Consider the following 20,373-nt stretch of genomic DNA (forward strand, 5'->3'; position numbering starts at 1 on the left):
TTGTTTTCACATTAATTAAGGCTAGACCTAGTGGCTGCAGCATTATCACTTAGTAAAATCCATTTGTGATTCGGCGGGATTGGAACCTGGGACGAAAATGAAAAATGTTAATAACAAAAATGGTGAAATATTTCCTAAAATACTCTACAAAAAAGTCCACCTCGCCCGGCCGCTACAGAATACTTTGACAAGGTACAGCTAACTATGTTAGAAGTTTAATTTTTAAAAAAATTTAAAATTAAAAAAAAAATTTAAAGTAAAAAAATGTTTAGTTAAAAAAAATAATTTTTTTGTTTTGGACTTTTGGATTACCGAAGTTCGGATTATCGGGACTCCACTGTAGTGTAGACAAAACAATAAAAGATGTGGAAAAAAGAATTTTATTAATCTAAAAAGAAAATTACTATAATATTCATTAACAGTGCACAGCACATAAGTAATGAAAGTGAACTGCATAGGTGCTAACAGAAATGACAGAAACCATTTTGTCCAACTCCCTTTTTCTACCCTTGACAAAGTCACCAGAGGACAAAAATTGTTTGTCTCATGTGTACTATGGCACTCCTGGAGTTAGCTTTATTCGTAGCATCACAAAGCTAAGTTTGTTTATCCTTAACACCTACCTCTTCTCCAGGTCGCCGGCCTGTGGGTAGCGTCCCTCGCGCAGAGTGGTCACATCACTAAACATGCTCTGTATGTTCTCCTCCACTGCGCGCAGCTCCTGTTCCAGTATGTCCACGTTGTGTTTAGCGTCCAGTGGATGTAGTCTGTCCAGTCGCCTCGCCTCCTCTAGTATCCTAGACTCCAGATCCTCCAGACGGGAGTCGCACCTCTTCATCTCTCGATGGACCTTCTCCGCTAGCCTCTGCAGTCTCTCCAGTCTGTAACATTGATGTGAGTGATATAACTCATTCTAAATAATAGAAGGTAAATCAGATAAAAGTTGCGTTATTTAATTAACCCATAGAATAGAATAATCATAATCAATAACAATTAATTCACATATTACAAATCATGATAAGTTATTAATTGACAAATATAGTCTATTGAAAACAGACAGTAAGTATCTTTGGTGAAAGCACCGATGTTTTAAATTGTGTTGAGGAATTTTTTTAGGTTTTTGTAGATGTGTAGAAATTAATCAACTGTATTACAGATGGCTGAATTACCGTAAATCAAAATTATGTTTATCCCACAAAGAAAATGACAACAGAGTGCAAACAGGAGCATTACTCCAAAGTTAGGAATTATTCTGTCCACATACGCGATAGAGCTGTAACGAAGGAAAAGTTTATACAGTACATAGTTTCATTAAATTAAAAACTTGGAGTCAATGATTACATGGTTCAATGAAATCAATGAGACAGAAGCAGGAATATTTGGAGTCCCAGAGTGAATTTTTAACATGCTTGGGGGATGTGTCCGTTCAATAAGGGTACAAAAGCTAAATAGATCCATTACAATGTTACATTAAGATACCTGGCACATTGTATATTAAAACTTTTCCATAACGCACCAATAGCTGAGTGGTAACCAGTACCTCATCATGGCATTCACTATAGATGTTAGCTTACTAATTGCAAACTATATTCTCACAGAAAATATAATTTTAAACCTGTCAAATAACTATGAATTACTAACCTCTTAATTTCATCCTGTATGGCCTGGTCTCGCTCCTGGTGAGCCAACATGAGTCTGTTCCAGTTGCGGTCGATGACATCCACATGCAGCTCTGGGTCCAGGTCTACCTCACCCACTGCCTCAAAGTATTTCTAGAAAGAAAAAAACAGACGTTGAGAGCCTCTCTATGTACAAAGTTAAATAACCAATATAATGCTTACTCTTACATGCCTTGGGGAACCAGGTCGAACCGTTACCAGATGATAGCATGATAGCATCTTGCATTCAAACAGAAAACAAGGTAACTACAGTAAATCTAGTATCATCAAAGCATCCTTGGTCTCACTGTATGTGAAGCACTAGATGAATGTGGGGAAGTGTCTGCACTTGACTTGTAACACTTTTGTAGTAACAGGTCCTACTATAGAGGCAACATGTTGTCTTTGTTTGAATGAAGCGTCCACATTTATTTGATGAAATGCGACAGCCAACAACCGTACCTGCAGGTCCCTGAACAGCTGTTGCAGCCGTGTCTTGTCTCGTTGTCTCACAGGCACCTCGTCTGTGCGGAACCTCGCGCTGTCCGCAGCAAGTTTCTTCATCTCTATCAGCGTAGAGGGGAAGCTGCGATCGGACATCACCGCAGACTTCTCTCTGATCCACGTCTGCAGCATGCTCGCCAACTCTCGGTACTCGTTCGTTTTCGTTTGTGACTCCTGAAAAATATTTGTAAAATAATTATTATTGACATCTTATTATTGTTGTTGCATGATTTGGCTACATAATAATTCTCGGTACTCATTTAAGATTTACAAACGGTTTTGACACTACCTTCGTTGTTCCATGATTCAACTATATAAAGAGCTATCAGCTTATCTGAGGGGACAGCCAATGTATTAAGGGGAAATACATTAGAGTAAAACAAAATAACTAACTGTCAACTGTCAAAACTGTAATATAATAGTTGGAAAATTTTGTTCAATTTTAAATTACACGTAAAAAATAGCTAAGAGTAAGGTTTAAAAAAAATATAAATGATTTTTACTGGAAATCCTTACTTGAAAAGGTCATAATGAAAATACTTAATTTGCTTCGATAACAGGATTTCAATACTGTTACAGTCAAAATCACATTTCACACTACAAACATAAAATGACTTATCTAAACCAAGTGAAACAAATTTTCACAGCTATTTATCAACAATTTCTATTAATTATCTTTTTATTTTCTTGGAACTAACAAAGTTGTTTTCCAGCACACCTCTAAGATGATTATTTCATTAGTTTATCATGTTAAAATTTAGATGACAACTATCACTAAACTCTCTGATTATACTATGTTATAAGTTATCAAATTGTAAAACTATGTATAAATACTACAACTGATCAAGAGCTAATTTTACCAATTTTTTTGTAATAATTGAATTGTATGTATCAAATTATTAACTATCCAAGATGAAATTTTGATATGGTGTTTTGAGATTATTAGTTGTAAGATATTAATTGTTGTAAGGTACTTGGTTGTTGTAAGATAATTTGTTGTTGTGAGATATTTTATTGTTGTAAGATACTTTTATTGCTACAATGTACTTGATTGGTGTTGGATATTTGTATTGTTGTAAGATACTTACAGAGTCGTAAAGGGGGTGTAGTGCCGGGGGCTCAGGAAACACGTCGTACAGTGATGAGATGTACGTGATGATGGACTTCTCATCAATCTCATGAGTGTCCACATCTGTAAGAAGCAGTCGATTAGTAAAAAATAAAACACAAAAGTAAGAATATACAGCTGTCAGAAATATCAAAATATGTACGACTGCTTGTTTGTGGATTAATTTAATTAAAGATTTATAATGTAAGACCGAGGAAAAAAGGTTGCTAATAACAAATCTTTTTCGTCAGGTTCAAAAGACTCTTTCCTTGGATCTAGCCTTAAAAACTAGCCCCTAAGTAAAAATTTTTTGATGAACACTTTTTTTTTTTGTTTTTTTTTTTTTTTTTTGTATGGTATAACAGATAGTATGATGCAATTAAAGTGTCATTGTCAATAGCAATGTCTTCATACATTTACAGTTTAAGGTAATTACTCTATTCTGTAAGATAATGTTAAAACTCTGAGTCTGATAAGAAGTAACAAGAGATCAGTTAATCTGTCGACAATAAACTGTGTAATTCAATTCTGTGATAATATGCTCTATCTCTTTCTCTGATATTTGTGAACAACTTAAGCAGATTCAAAGAGGTTGACAACTTTTGTTCCATTCCTTGCATTTGATTGTCTCTATAAACATAAGGATTATTATTAATTATTATTATTAAATAATATTATTAGATATGAAGGGAACACCATTTGGCCAAATTTTCAAATGTAAATGGAGAAAAATTATAGTCAAGTTTTTGCCACAATTACAAATATTTTATGAATACAGTAGAACTCCAATTATCCGAATCAATTGGGACCGTACAACATTTTGATAATTAAAATTCTGATAATTGTACATTTACTGAAATTCAGGGTATTTGACAGAAAATAGGATGAACTGAGCTGAGCTTTTTTACTATTGCAACCGTAGAACGTGTCAGGAAAAAAAAAAGCTTTTTACAGGATTCAGGAGGACGATTATGATTTTCTGTGATTGCACGATACAAGGATGATGTCTAAAACATTGTGGAAGATGTTCAAGATTTTGCCAAGATTGTGCATAATGATGACGATGTTCTGTGACCACGAGAGACGAAGATACTGCCTAAATGACCGTGGAAGATGTGCAAAATTGTGCCACGATCGTGAAAAACTATGACATTGTTTCTGTAACTGAGGGAGATGATGATTATATCTACAGGAACGCGGGAGTGGTTTTTGGATTTTGGACTTGGTTTGGATTAGTTTCTTAATAATTTCAAATTCTTTCAGTCAGCGATTTGGTTAATCAGCAATTTGGATAGTTGGAATTCGGATATTGTTCTACTGTATATTCTAATATACTAAGCTATGAAACCTACCCTCAGGGTCCAGCAGGCGTGTGACGCCGTACTCTCTCTCAGCCACATAGAAGGCTCGCTCCAGTCTCTCCCTGATGGTGACGCTGCGCACACTGCGCCAGTCTATCAGGTCGGGCCTGAAACACCAAGACAGTATTAATAATAATACTACAACTAACATCTATCAATGACAAGAGAAAACACCCAGAGAGGAATACTATTGAAAGAGTAATTTTGAAGTCGTAATCGTACCACTTTTTTTTCTCTTTTTTTTTTTAAGAGGTTGGCGGCCTCATTTAACCTTGCATTTGCCCGACCACATAGACTAAGCGCAAGTGCGTGGATCGTTAACAGCAAAGCAAGGAGTGAGCCGGTACAGTACAAAGGTGAACTGTACTGATAAAATGTTATCGGCAGTGACCAGGATCCGAACCCACGACATCGCTGCCTTGGGCATGAAGTCCGCGACGCTACCGACTGAGCCACCGACTCACTAACTCACTTACATTACTTTCATGAGATGTGGACACAGCTAAGACATTCTGACCCAGGTATAATGGGAGAATTTAGTGTGGGATGAATGAGATTTCTTTAGCGGCTTTTTTACAAAGATCAGCTGTTTTCTTCAGCAATTGTCATTTATTAAATGTCATCAGCTGGGTCCAATTTCAAAACCATAAGTTCATTACTTTTTTAGGATTAAACCAGCAACTTTTGATTGCCAGGTGAACACAACACCAACTCGTCAATCCAGCTATTTTTAATTCAGAAGGAAGTGAAGAGACAAGAGTTGAATTTCTTTTATTTAACGACTAGCAGAAAATGTAACTATTCTTGGGTTAGGTTGAGGTGTTTTTAAGAGGGAATGACCTTATGTCAATCCCTGGAACAAAATATTACAGTTTAATTTTCTCCCGCAAGTTTTTTCTCCTCACTACCCCCTTGCTTGAAACCAAACTTAAGACTCTATGATACCCTTGGCTTGCATCCATTTCCACAAATGCGCTTAAGCTTTTCAGTATTAAACTATTTTTAGTCGTCTCCAATTGGCTATTCTAAGCTTATCGGAAAGCTACACTTTAAAGTATCGAAGATGTATAGCTATAGCAGGTGTGCCAGACATCAACAGTATTACTAAATAATCATTTGACTTATTTTAAAACAGCAGTGAGTTATCAGCCATTACAATAATCCACGCTTACATCTACGAGCAACATATGAGTAGGCTTAAGTAATGTAATAGTCAGCTCATTATACTGTGAGTTGTCAGGTTGGCTTATGTCATCACCACAGTGACTATGATTACCATATTATCACTCACTAGTCGCGAGTCGCTGTTCCTAGCCTTGTCATTACTGCAACTCTACCTAACCAGACAAGCCAACTACACTACCGTCAATCACATGCGACTGACTTGCATTGCGAATGGATCAGATAACGGATCGGATTCAGCATTGAACTAGATTTTATGGAAGGATATGGCGATGTTTGCATTTAACAAGGGAAAATGGAAAATAGACAATAAATGATTAAACACAGAAGAAAAATAAGAGACCTGTAAGAAGCTTCAGAGTAGCTGAAACTGAAAGACGAGGATTGAAGTAGAATGTCATATCAGAACTGTTGGGGTTTTGTAAAGAAAGTGTTGGCTTGAAACCTGGAAGAAAGGAGACCCAAACCTCCTGGAAGATCAAAGAGATGGAAAGATGAAGTGTTTTAAAATATGACCAAGATGGGAGTTAGTGAACACTGTGTGAATAAGTCCAAAGTAGCGAAATATCTAATTTGAAGTGGAACACACACGTTTCTACAATAGCATTATCACACACACACAGGGAGCCACAGCAGTAAGTAAGTATGATTCAAGAAAATTTGCCTTTATGGCTCATAGGGGCTGAGAGTTAAGAAGTAAACACAATTTTAAAATTGTACTAAATAAAAGTGAACAATCACTTATATAAGAAGCACAATATGTCCAGGAGATTATCAACAAAAACCCACACAAATAACCCCATTCTTCAAAAGAAATACAACTTTTTTTTCTATTTAAACACCTTTCGAACATCAATTACTTGACTTAAAGATTCCAAAAGATTGAGAAAGAAAACATCTTCTACACACCTGTTTCTGTGTATGAGTGCGTTGAATGCAAGCCCGTCACGCCACGAGGAGGTGAAGTCGTTGACTCGGACGCCAGGGTACTTGGCTGTCGAGCGTCGAGCCCATCTCAGCAGCACCTCCTTGGCTGAAACGTTCGGCTCCTGGCCCACGACAATGTCGGAGATCTGCAACAACACATCAGACTGAGTCAAACCCTGCTACAATCACGTATATACTAGGACAACGCCACCAAGTTCTGTAAGACATTTTTATCTGCTTCAAATTGTATTTTTCCATAAAACATATTTCAAAGTTGTTTTTACAATATTTATTTATTGAAATTGTTATTTTTAATTTGTTTTGGCTAAGTCCTTTTGAAAGGAGAAATACCTACTGCCTAGATGATAAGATAAGTGAAGGGCACAGTGTTTTGGCAGTAAGTTCTATTAATTATTTTACACGTGAAACTAATTAAAAGTTCATATGGTCTCATACTTTATTTTCAAAACCACGATCATAACTTTTTTAATAGACCGAAAACCTATTGCATTGTCACTTAAGGCCATAAAGGAAAAGCCTACAATGAAAACTTCGGAAATTGGTTTGACTATAAAAAATCCAGTAACACCATGTATAGAGCAAAAATAATCTTTATTGCTGTATTTTAGTTTAAAACCGCTGCAGTATTAGATTTGGTGGAGTTTTGCAGTATCTAATAGGATTACACTATAATTCTTGAGAAAGCTTGAATTAGTGTCGAAAGACACTTAATTTAGAAAATCATTTACAAGATATTTTAAGGGATTGATTAAAACAATACATGTTCTTATGTTCTAAGAAATGCAGTAGCACAATTTAAAAAAAAGATTACATAAGAGTTTTAATGGGAAAATGGTTAGTTGCAAAACACTAGCAGGATATTTTACCTTGATGACACTAAATTGGCAGGTAAACAATTGAGAAACTGTGTCTAGAATAATAATTAGCCTCAAGCCGATTAAGCAACAAGAACCAGCTGTAATTTAGTTGAGATTCAAAGAGTGTTGATAATTTGGCAGCTAGTTTAGTTAGGACAGAAACTACTTTTTTTATACAGAAACTACTAAAGCGATGGAACTAAATCATTCATGTTCCATGGTCTGGACGTTTTCCTCATTATAACATTAAGTGGTACTTATAATGCCCACTAGCATTGAATGATAATGCTGACAAGTTGGCAGAACTAATTAAGAAAAAATTAAAGCAGTCAGAACAAAAGAAAAGCAATCAACAGAGGAGAACGAACAGTTGTACTGGAATTAATTCAAATTTATTTCATTTTAATTTCCTCTCAACCAAAAAAAGTGTCGAGTCAAAGCTCAAACTAAGTAAGGTATGATAAAACCTTCCTAGCCATATTTTTCAATAATTATTAAAAGTATTCATAACGATTCGTGAAGACGATTCTGAATACCAAGGATGTAGTAATTAGCGAGTCATTTTTTTAATGTCAACAAAAAAGATTCGAACGATTGCAAAACTGTGAAACTGGCAAATAGGCTATTAAAACTTGATTCTTTAACAAAACTCACCAACGTGCTTAAAAGCTTAAAATATTAAAATATTCACTATATAGGCTAAGTTTTTAGATTTTCCGTAGTTATAAAGGTTATACAGCAAAAATTATAACCATTTTCTGATTAAAGGCGTCATATAATCATAAAAAAACAATAGTGTATGAACATGTCTATAGTAAAAAAAAATTGTTTAAAAAAAATGACGTACAACTAGTTAAAATAAATAGTATGAAATACAGTACTCTGGAATAAATATCAACATGAGTCAAGAACATTGTTATTGTCGCACATATCAATGTACATTACAGTCTACTTGAGGTAGCTGACAAGGTAACTCTAGACACAGTCTGGGTGTAAATAACAATATAGGCCTAGGTCAGATCACGACAGTTAGCAGTTCCCACAGTGCATTGCGACACACCGCGACACCACCAGCTGACATATCAGCTGTGAACTGTCTTCCGAACAGCTGATTCGACAACAATATAAACTACATGTCAAACCGCGAACTTTGATGGCTGACTTGTATTGTTGCTTGAAATGATTTACGTGAGGGTTCTATACACTTTTAAGTTGATTTAGACTCGGCTATCATTGCTTGTCAATGATTTTCTGTACTTACATCCTAGTTAAATGTGCATGTTCTAGTTATGTTAAACATTAGGTCAAATGGCTTCCTTGACCATAGCAGCTAACGAATGAAAACTAAAAATAGGTACAGTATTTTTTATCGGTCGTTGTGTATATTCTCGCTCTTTTTCCTATTTGACAAGTTCAAATGATAAAATAATATTTTACTAGGGCAATCACAATTTGTTAAAATACATATGACAACCTCGGAATCTGTTAATTTTTCGTTTTGAATTTACCAATATATGTTATTGCGTGCTAGCTCTAAATTAAACATATTATGTAAACAATTTAACATTTTTGCTAAAAAAACATTTTTTTTTATTTTTGCTATGTTAACTCTAAAACACCACGAGCATGTCCAAATTTAGTTACTGTTTGAATCGGGAGCCTACCAGTAGACCGACAAGATACTTGGTCGTCTGGCCACTAGACCGTCTTTTTTAATTAAATAGATAAATACTGAAAACCAGTACGTCGACAAGTTATTTCATCGTCATTCCAGTTGACCGGCCTGTAAAACTAAATTATTATATACGAGAAACCAACTTGTCGTCAATCGACCCGACCGACTTACCACTTGCTCGTCTTTTAGGTGGGGATAGGGGGCAGAGTGGGAGGAGCTAACCGGGGATTACCCAGGAGTTTGAGGCGCTTCTCGTGGTTGAACCACGTCGCTCGAGGCTAGAAGCCAGTCTTGCCAACTGAAAGTAGCCTAGCTCCGTCGAATACTACACACTCGGCGTGTTTATACAGTCTGGAGTTTAGTTGACGTTGGCGCGCAATTCTAATGGATAGTTTCGTCGTTTCTATAGCAACCGTGAAGTGACCTCGTTCTCGCGCATTCCTCTGCCTTTGTATTATTTAATCTGCTTTGAAAGATAAGACTCGCTTATGTGCATTGACTATTGAATCAAATAACAATATCATTAGGGGGTTTTGATCGTTTGTTTGGATAAAACTACGTACCGTATATTGTAGAATTACATTTGTAGTGTGGTAATATGGTGTGTATATATATATATATATATATATATATATATATATATATCTATATAATTAATACGCTACACGAAAGTTTGTCGGTTGAACTCCTCCGCCATTTCTTAACCGATTTTATCCATTGACGTCTCATTGGAAAGAGCGTGTCGCGTAGATTTGCAAACTGACCTTACATTTTTGAAAAAGTCCCTTGGGCTCTGCCCCAGTGGCTTTAAAAGTTCCCATGTTATCCTTATGAAGAACATAATTGTTTACATTTTGATCAGCTGTATAATTTTATTGCTGTTATTTACTTTTCAATTCAATGAAACACATTGAGTACATTTATTTACTATTTGAGTTTGTGTAAACATAACCCCCAAGACGGATCGTGTTAGTATGGTTGTATCTTAAATTTGTGTATTTATCGTTGTTTTGTGTCGCTATGATGGACGGATCGTGTTAGCATGATTGTAACTTAAATTTGTGCATTTATCGTCGTTTTGTCTAGCTATAATTTGTTTATTTCTTTTAAATGTCTCCGACGCAACGACAACGAAACATAGACAGGAGGCGCAATCGTAATAACGACCGCATCTACAGAACAGTGGCGCGTAATAGGCTTAACTCATCAGCTTAACAGTCTGAACATGAACCTGGACAACTTCAACTATTTGGTTACAAATGCGCCCTTACACTACCCCAAAACGACTTTTCGTTCTCAATTGGCCCTCTATTAATGACCTGTGTTGCCTGTACAGCGAGGCATTTTGAGAAGGAGAGAACCGTCCGGAATGCTTTAGGTTTATCAATAACGAAGATAAACAGGGTCTGAGTTACACAACGGTAATATTTGAGTTGACTCTTTTAAATTCATTGTAAATATGACTGGGTTATTCAATCTGAAATAACTCCTGTAATACTTTGTAATTGCTCGAATTCGAGCAACATGTACACTAGTATATAATTAATACGCTACATGGAAATTTGTCGGTTGAACTCCTCCGCCATTTATTAACCGATTTTATCCATTGACATCTCATTGGAAAGAGCGTGTCGCGTAGATTTGCCAACTGGCCTTACATTTTTTACAAAGTCCCTTGGGTTCTGCCCCAGTGGCTTTGAAAGTTCCCATGTTATCCTTATGAAGAACATAATTGTTTACATTTTGATCAGCTGTATAATTTAATTGCTGTTATTTATTTTTCGATTCAATGAAACGCATTGAGTAAATTTATTTACTATTTGAGTTTGTGTAAACATAACCCCCAAAACGAAAACGGACCGTGTTAGTATGGTTGTATCTTGAATTTATATATTTATCGTTGCTTTGTGTCGCTATGACGGATCGTGTTAGCATGATTGTAACTTAAATTTGTGCATTTATTGTTGTTTTGTGTAGCTATAATTTGTTTATTTGTTGTTTTTTTTCTTTTAAATGCCTCCGACGCGACAACAACGAAACATAGAAAGGAGGCGTACACGTCAGCACCTGACCCTGGACAATCTCAACTATTAGGTTACGAATGCGAGCTAACACTACCCCTAAAAGACTTTTCGTTCTCAATTTGACCCTCTATCAATGACATGTGTTGCCTGTACAGCGAGGCATTTTGAGAAGGAGAAAACCAGCCGGAATGCTTTAGGTTTATCAATAACGAAGATCAGGGATTTAGGTAATCAGGGTCTGAGTTACACAATGGTAATATTTGAGTTGACTCTTTTTAAACTTTGAGTTAAACTTTTTTAAATATGACTGTTATTGGTTTTGAAATAACCCCTGTAATACTTTGCAATTGCTTGAATTTGAGCAACATGTACACTAGTATATATATAGGACCTGTGTATAATTTTGGGTAACATGGAGGTCAATTTACCTTGTGTAGGCCTATATCAAAAAAGTTTAATATCTTAAATTAATCCAAACGATTCATAGTAGCCAACAGGCACAAAGTATTGTAATTATGCAAGATGTTGTAAATTTCAAACATGTGTAACAGTTAAGTTTACTGCAACAGTAGTTCGTTAGGATTGCCTATTTAAGTAAGTTGTTATTAGGTGTATAAGTCGTTCATCAAGCGTCATGAGAAACGAAATCTGTTATAGAAGTGAAAAAATACAGTTAATCAAATGGTGCTGTATATAAAATATCTGCAAATAAAATTAGAGTTTTGTCTGCACACTGTTCAGAATGACATATTTTCTGTTATTTTTGCGTTTATACATTAAAAAACTTTTAATGTTTTTTCTCAATTTCTGTCTGTCTGTCCGTCACGGCCCAGAAGATATTTTACGTAGTGTTTGCATGTAAAGATGAACAAGAGGTCTTCTCCTGAAATACGAATACGAAATACGATAGGCATTTAAATAGTCTTTTTGTATTCACTGAATTGGCGAGAGTGTATTTAGCCAAATATGCATCGCTACATATGAAATAACCTGCCACCTCGAGTAAGCTCTCCTGGTACTTGTGTTGTAATCAAACATTGTCACATTTTTACACTACTACAACAGAAACAAATGACCTTAAACTTGTCAGATAATGAACATCAACATCAAGTGAAGACAATATTTTGACACTTGAGATGATATATCAATCACTAAACAAACATTCTCCCTTCCTACCCATCAGTGCTTGGTGTGTTTATAATGGCCGTCACTGCCCTTCCACAGACAGGACCACTGCATTCCAAAGCAGCTGACTGGACTTTCTCTTTCCTCACCCCTGCATTGTTTGTATATAAGGGCGCTGACCTCTCACGGCCGCACGCAACCCTCACTGATCACGTGAAATAAATAACCCGTATTTGAGATGCTTCCCAGGCCTTACTCAATTGTCCGTAACCATTATTATTTTGACGTTGGTTTTTTTGATGGTACTACCGAAGAGCGAGAACCAATTTTAGAAACAACTACATCACTATTTACAATTTAATTATCGTTGTTGTCCCATCTTATTTTTTAGTCATGTTACATTGAATTTATGTCATACCGTACTGTACAAGTTTTGCAATCTGTCTGGATTCCGAAATGTTAGTTCAAGCTACAAAAGTTTTAACACATTTGAGTGAACATTTTTTAACAAACCGTCATGAAATACTTACGCTTTACATTGTTTACGTTGCGATACTTATTTTACCTGTACTCCAATTTGGTTTAATAATATTAAATGTCATAATTAAATTCTGTACTTTTGTGTAAACTGTGTATCTCTGTTGTGAACGCATTAGGGTGCATATTATTAGTGGATCGCGAAGAAGACAAGAGCATCTTTGTAAATGAAAATGTCAACCGAAATTAAGTTTGCAAAGGTGAACTAATTTATCCAGTCTGTGTGAAGTAGTTTTCAAATTTACCTTAAGACTATGCGTCATAGATCTATATATTTTTTTTAGTTTAATCATTAGATATAAATAAAATATAGACTAACATGATTTATATCCAGGTATCATTAACATGCTAAGCATTTGTTTTGGTTTGAAACCGTCAGATATTGTATTTACGAAGTTGTATGTGTATTATTATAATTATTTTGCCTGTATATCTAAAAAATGCACACTAAATATGCAAACCAACTGCTTTTCTAATTACAAGAAGGTTTTAACTGACTACAAGATTCCCGTCCGTAGAACCATTAATAACGGACACGCAGCTATTATAGTATGTATACATTTGAACTGATAGTTGTTTTACCTAGAGGAACATCCAAATGAAAAAGTGTATCGCTCCCGGGTCTAGGTTTCACTGTTCCAACTACAATAACTATTATAGTTAATTTCCTATAGGGAAATTTGCTAATATGAGTTGATTCAACACAACGCTATTTAATGCATCAAATGTAAAATACATGATATTGGGAAGTTTTGTATTAAGATCGTGTCATTAATAGTTTATACGTAACAGATAATGGGAAGGTAGATGGAAAATAAAACCGCATGATTGGTAAAAAGATAGCATAGGCTGAATATTTTTCATTGAATTATGTAATAAATATAAATAATGTAAACAAAGTAATAAAATTATTTTTCTCCAGTAGGTTTATCAAAATGTATGTTTACAATTTACAGAGAATGTATGTAAATGTAGGTACAGAATTCAAATTTGTACCAAATTGAATTGTAATCGGAAAATATTTATTAGAGTTATCGTGCTATCGAACGCATATAAATATATATGAATTTTGATGGATGGTGTTATTGGTCTCCTGGGGCATCAAAAAGATAAACTAAATTGTCCCGCGCCCTGATGTGACTAAGAGACCGTCATTATTGGCTTATTCCCCCAATATTGATAAATAACTGAAAATAAATTAATAACTCATATTGCACAGATTGTATTAGATACCGTGATTTCACCAATAGTATGTGAACCGGGTTCGAATCCCGCCGGCAGCATTAACTTTTTATCAACAATTTTTTCATATCAGCAAGTTTGGTTGGTTTGGTTAGGTTATGACAGTTTAATTTTATAATTAAAAGGTTATAAAATTGAATTTTAGACAATTATAATTTTATTTTATGAACAAAACTATTTTTTAGGTTAGTAAACCTTTATTCGATTTTTCCATTATCAGCACGTTTGGTTAGTTTGGTTAGGTTATGACAGTTTAATTTAATAATAGAAAATTATAAAACTGTCTGTTTCTTCAGACGCAGCAGTTAGTGACGTCAAACGGCACCTTAGAAATCTTCCGTGTGCCCCACCGCTTCCAATACAAGGATGACTGATGAAATGGGATAGTTTATTTTTGCAGTTTCATTCAGAGTGGTAGGGAGATTTATATCAGAAATTGTAAAGAAATACTATGGGATGAAGCTCATATGTCTATATTAGTAAGCTTTATCGTCTGTAAAAAGATTACTGCGATATATTGCCAGAAGAGAAGACCAAGAAAAGCCTTTTGGTGGAAAGGTGATTGTTTTGGCTTTGTGACGAAATAAATAATAAAATAGTTGAGCAACTAAATGATGACAGCCGATTTTACTACTCAGTGGACACTTTGATTCAAGAAGAGGGAGACCAGATACATGTGCCTGATGAATTTCTTCACACTTTAGCACCAAGTGGTTTACCTCCTCGCAAGTTATGTCAAAAAAGGTGTAATTGTAATTTTACTAAGAAAATTAAATCCAAAAAAAGGACTGGTTAATAGAACCAGATTAATGGCGAAAGTTATGAATGATGAAGTCTTGAAATTATTACTTCAAGTTCAGCTGGAAAACGAGTGTTCCTTTAAAATTCGTCCTCGAAAAGTTGGTCTTTATCTGCTAGAGCTGCATCCCCTGCTTACAGCATGGGGAATTGTACGTAACAATTTCAAGATGCCGCGCTTTTGATGATCTAAAAATAATGGTTAAAGAACAACGAAACCAAGGCCATTTGGCTGAAGACGTTAGAGTGATTACAAAAAGACATGGTATGTTAAGAGTTTCTTATTTAACATTTTAAAAGTAAGATGAACATTTTAACTGGTCTGTCAGTCAGTATTCTAAGCCTACTCTGTTAAAACCTTTATTAAAACAGTATTGAGCTTAAGATTTTTATTTACGGTTAGTTAAAAGTTAAGCGCTTAAAATTCTTCCTTTTTTTGTATTGAGAAGTTATAAGGTAATTAAAATTTTTTAATGATTTTTAAATAGGTACTGTATAGTTAATATTAACTGGAAACAACTAGTCTATACTAGAGTAACAAATTACAAAATACAATACAAAGGAAAAGGGCATTCCTATGAATGCTATTGAGCATTGATTATTTAATGTATTTGGGTTTTATGATGTATTACTAACCAAAGGAATACTTACTAACCAACCGCGATACCAGTGACTTAATAACGGTCAACAGATGTTGGGTATCACGAGCTTAAAGGATCGCTAGACAAAGTTGCCCGAATCGCATGGATGGTAAAAGAACTTCTGGCGATGTCTAGAGAGATTGTTATTTAGAACACATGAAATCCTTTCTATAACATAAATGTCGGCTAATCGTGTGATTCCAAGTACTTTCGCCTGATTTGAGACATATTTCCAATCCCGTGCCAATATTACTTGTTTCTGTTCGAAAAGGCCATTGCTGTGAGAATATCAGGTAAAACTAACATAGAAACATGAAAAATACAAATTAACAATAAATTGGCCACATAATAAATATGGAGCATTACTGATATCGCAAGTAAAACAAAAAATACTTAACTATATAAGTAATCGCAATGGGAAGAGAACGCGGAAGAAAATAATGTCTGTATATGCTGTGTATGCTAAGATCTGTATAGTCCTTGCCTTATATAATTGACCAATGCTTATATTTGCTCAAAAAAAAACCAAACCCTTCAAATATTTAAGTTGACGGGAGCGGGACCTACCACTTCTAAAGAACGCCACCGTGTCTGTCATCCCTATTCTCTTACTTAAGAACACCCCTAAAAACCTTCACCGAATAGGTAAGGTACTATCGTAAAAATAACGAGGAACTTATATAAATCTGTTTTAATTTACAATTCTCAGGACGTACATCACTGTGAGAACCGAAGCCTCGGGGAAAGTCCACGGGTGCGGGACTTGCCACTAGGGCGGTCAATATCTTCAAAAGAACGCCACCGCGTCTGCTTTCCCTAACTTAACAACGCTCTTATAAGCCCTAAATGAATAGAGACTATCATAAATATGACAAGCACCTTTTACAACTTCTTTCCATTTCCAATCAACCTGACCTGTCCTTCATCGGCGTGAGAACGAAAGTATTGGGGAATGGGGAAGTCCAGAGAAGCCTAGAACTGCGTAGATGAAAGAGAAGCCGCGTTGGATGACCTTGCCACCCCTTCGCATACCTTCATCAGCAATATGTCATAGTGAGTTTTTACAACGCAATTTTTGTTGTTAATTTGTCTGATCTGAACAATTTAAATATTTCAAAATTAACTAAGCGAATAGCTGATTATAATTGATTATTTTTATTGGCATTTGTGTAGCCACAATATCCGGATTGAGCGTAGTACACGAACATCAACCAGGACGTGTTTGATTGATGCGAGCGAGCTCATCTTGAAAATGAAAGAGCATTTGACATTAAACCACAATAGGACCACATGGTATATTGGATTAAAATTTCCACTGGTTATCAGTGTTCGTTGACTTTGGAAATAAGTCAAACGTCACAGTGTCTAATGCTATTCAGCAAACATTCCACATAATTAGTTCCACTATTCGATCAACTTGAAATGCTTACATTTCTTAATAACGCTGCCATTGATTTTTATCGTATTAGCTTATCTAATGGCATAGTAAATACAACCCAAGGCTTCACCTACGGTGAAGCTGCCATGAATATTTTACAGTACATAAGAAATAAACAGAGTATTACAATCATGACAATAATCATCCGTAGTGGCTTAGCCAAAAATGACAAAAGTAAGATATTATCATCATTGTGTCACGCACAGTTTAAATAGACACAGTTTAAATTTCGATCATAGTTAGTTGTAATAAACATTATGAATCGGCATATTTTGGGGTAGGAATTAAGAATTTTATATTTGAATTTCAACGCAAAAAATCTTTTAAAATCAATATTTGATTTTCTCCGTAATTTTCTCTCTACAGCTTAAACCATACATTTTCGAAAGTTTAAAAATACCATAATCGGATTCCTCACCTATTAAAACATGCATTTTGACATACGGATCAATATATTTGTACAATCCGTTCCTTAATAAAAACCTATATATTGTCATAATCGTCGCGCGAAATATAAGAATTTGTATCGACCTTATGACTACATTTTCGATCATAGTTGTAATAAACATTATGAATCGGCATATTTTGGGGTAGGAGTTAAGAATTTTATATTTGAATTTCAACACAAAAAAATCTTTTAAAATCAATATTTGATTTTTTCCGTAATTTTCTCTCTACAGCTTAAACCATACATTTTCGAAACTTTGAAAATACCAAAATCGTATTCCCCACCTACTAAAACATACATTTCGACATACGGATCAATATATTTGTACAATCCGTTCCTTAATAAAAACCTATATATTTTCATATTCGTCGCGCGAAATATAAGAATTTGTATCGACCTTATGGCTACATTATCGATCATAGTTGTAATAAACATTATGAATCGGCATATTTTGGGGTAGGAGTTAAGAATTTTATATTTGAATTTCAACACAAAAAAATCTTTTAAAATCAATATTTGATTTTCTCCGTAATTTTCTCTCTACAGCTTAAACCATACATTTTCGAAAGTTTAAAAATACCATAATCGGATTCCTCACCTATTAAAACATACATTTTGGCATACGGATCATGGTATGTCCGATTCGTGGTTTAATTCGATTCGTTACAAATTATTCAATTGAAATGCAATCAAAAACTACTTTCGGCCAGATATTTGGTTGGAATGTGGAATATCTTAGCTATTGTATAAAATTATAGCTTAACTAGTGTACATGTTGCTCGAAATCGAGCACACAGAACAGAATCGAGAAGTACAGGAGTTACATATAAACAAATGACTTGTTAAAAAACTAATAACAGTCATAATTTCCGATGATTTTAAAAGAGTCAACTAAAAGATTATTAACTAATGGAAATACTCACAATTTACATAACAGTCCTATTCCAGTTTAAAGGGTTATTTTTTAACTATCAAACTGCCCATGGACGGGAAATGGTAAGCTTACAATTTAAGTCAAAATAAAAAGTCTGTCAGCTTTTATAATGTACTGTACCTAAGTTATTTAGCCAATTTGTAGACAATAAGGTGTAGGCTACAAACTCTACAGAACTCTCATGCTTCCATGGGGAGCAATTAATTATTAATATTTAATTCCTGACAAAAGCTGGAGTTTCAAAACAATGTTTGTTTCCCGTGTTAATCTTTTGGAGAAATACGAGACTTTAAAGGGTCCCAGGGCCTCACTCTCTAATTATTTACCTAAAAAGAAAGTTTCCTGCACAACTTCACGTTACGCTCTTTCCAATGACACCAAAAACATGTCAATCGGTTCAGTAGTTTCGGAGGAATAATTGTCACAAAAATCCTGCTTGCGTATTAAATAAGTATAGATGTGACTGTGGACCCAATTTTGTACTAAACACACGCTGTTGTTTGATCTCGAGTAGCCGACCCAGTGTTAGCATCAAGAGGCCAAAAACTAGGGACGTAGCGCCAGCCACGTCCTTTTCACTTTCAGCAATTTTACAACCCTCGCCAACCCTACACATCCAAAGACAGAGAGAGAGAGGGAGAGAGACAGTAAAACAGCTGTCGAAGTCGATCGGGTCGACCTAGCCTCGGTCGTCAACTAAACTCGCTTTCTTTTTCTTCGCCTACAAGCGTTTGAATAGGGGCGCGGGAAAACTACTTGTGTGATGCGGCACTCGTAATACCGGAAAAGGCCTTCGGGTAGTTCTAGAGCGCCGCCAGAATTGGGTCGCAGGAGTCGCGTTTTAGTTGCCACTTTACTATTGAAGACTCTTAAGTGGCAAAAGAGTTTATGACGAAATATACCCCCACCGCAACAAACCTGCAGACTAAGCAAATTTCTATTTGCCTGATTGGATTTACACTAAAATGACTTTTTGAAAATATCACAGTTATTCCATATTTAAATAGAATAAGTTTAACAAGTACTTAGGTTTGCTGCAACAGGGAGGGTAAAAGTGTGTTTTAGCGAATTTCCCATATAGGGAATAAGCTATTACCGTAGTACTCATGGTAAGACCTGGACGCGGGACCGATTTTTTTTTCGTTTTGAGGTCCCTAGAGGCCAAAAACACCATCCGTTCAAATTCATATATATATATATATTTATATATTTATATATTTATATATTTATATATTTATATATTTATATATTTATATATTTATATATTTATATATTTATATATTTATATATTTATATATATATATATATATATATTTATATATATATATATGTGTGTGTCCGTCAGCACGATAACTCGAGCAAAAATGATCCGATTTGGATGAAATTTGGTACAAACGTGTAAACGTACGTTTATTCGAACGAGTTCGTGATCCAGCATGATCGGACCATGGGAACGGGGGTTTACGGGGGGTTTTATGGGGTAAAAATAGGGTTTTCCTATTTTTGACCCAAAAAACATAAAATTTAGCAATTTCTTTCCAAACCATTTTGTAGATCTTAAAAAACAAATAATTTAGTATATTGAAGCGTTATTATGCGCCTAATAGTTACGGAGAAAATTCCACAAAATTGTAAATTTAAAATTCCCATGTTATTCTTATGGAGAATAAGTAAACTGTTGTAGTTTGCTTGTTTGTGAACATATTTTGATAAAATTTGGAAAATGTTTTTATTTCTCACTACCTATTCACATTTTACAAAAAAAAGTTTTACCCTCCCTGATGCAGCAAACCTAAGTACTTGTTAAACTAATTCTATTTATTTAAATCAAGAAAAAATGTTATATTTTTAAGTAGACATTTCAGTGTAAATCCAATCAGTCAAATGGAAATT

The 20,373-nt window shown here is 34.8% G+C and overlaps 1 protein-coding gene across 1 annotated transcript in view; it reads right to left on the reverse strand.

Annotated features, from left to right (window-relative positions):
- LOC128995403 (dystonin-like) overlaps window positions 1-20,373 on the reverse strand; it is a 204,773-nt gene that overhangs the window by 69,238 nt on the left and 115,162 nt on the right. Inside the window, exons 7-12 of the mRNA XM_054420412.1 lie at window positions 6,723-6,886; window positions 4,623-4,738; window positions 3,251-3,354; window positions 2,121-2,336; window positions 1,642-1,772; window positions 624-881 (exon numbers count right to left, since the gene is read on the reverse strand). Coding sequence (XP_054276387.1) covers window positions 624-881; window positions 1,642-1,772; window positions 2,121-2,336; window positions 3,251-3,354; window positions 4,623-4,738; window positions 6,723-6,886 — 989 coding nt within the window. The remainder of the gene's footprint in view (window positions 1-623; window positions 882-1,641; window positions 1,773-2,120; window positions 2,337-3,250; window positions 3,355-4,622; window positions 4,739-6,722; window positions 6,887-20,373) is intronic.

Source organism: Macrosteles quadrilineatus, unplaced genomic scaffold, assembly GCF_028750875.1.
Source record: "Macrosteles quadrilineatus isolate MER2022 unplaced genomic scaffold, UCM_ALF_1.0 Scaffold_5__1_contigs__length_97177068, whole genome shotgun sequence".
Classification (NCBI taxonomy): Eukaryota; Metazoa; Arthropoda; class Insecta; order Hemiptera; family Cicadellidae; genus Macrosteles; species Macrosteles quadrilineatus.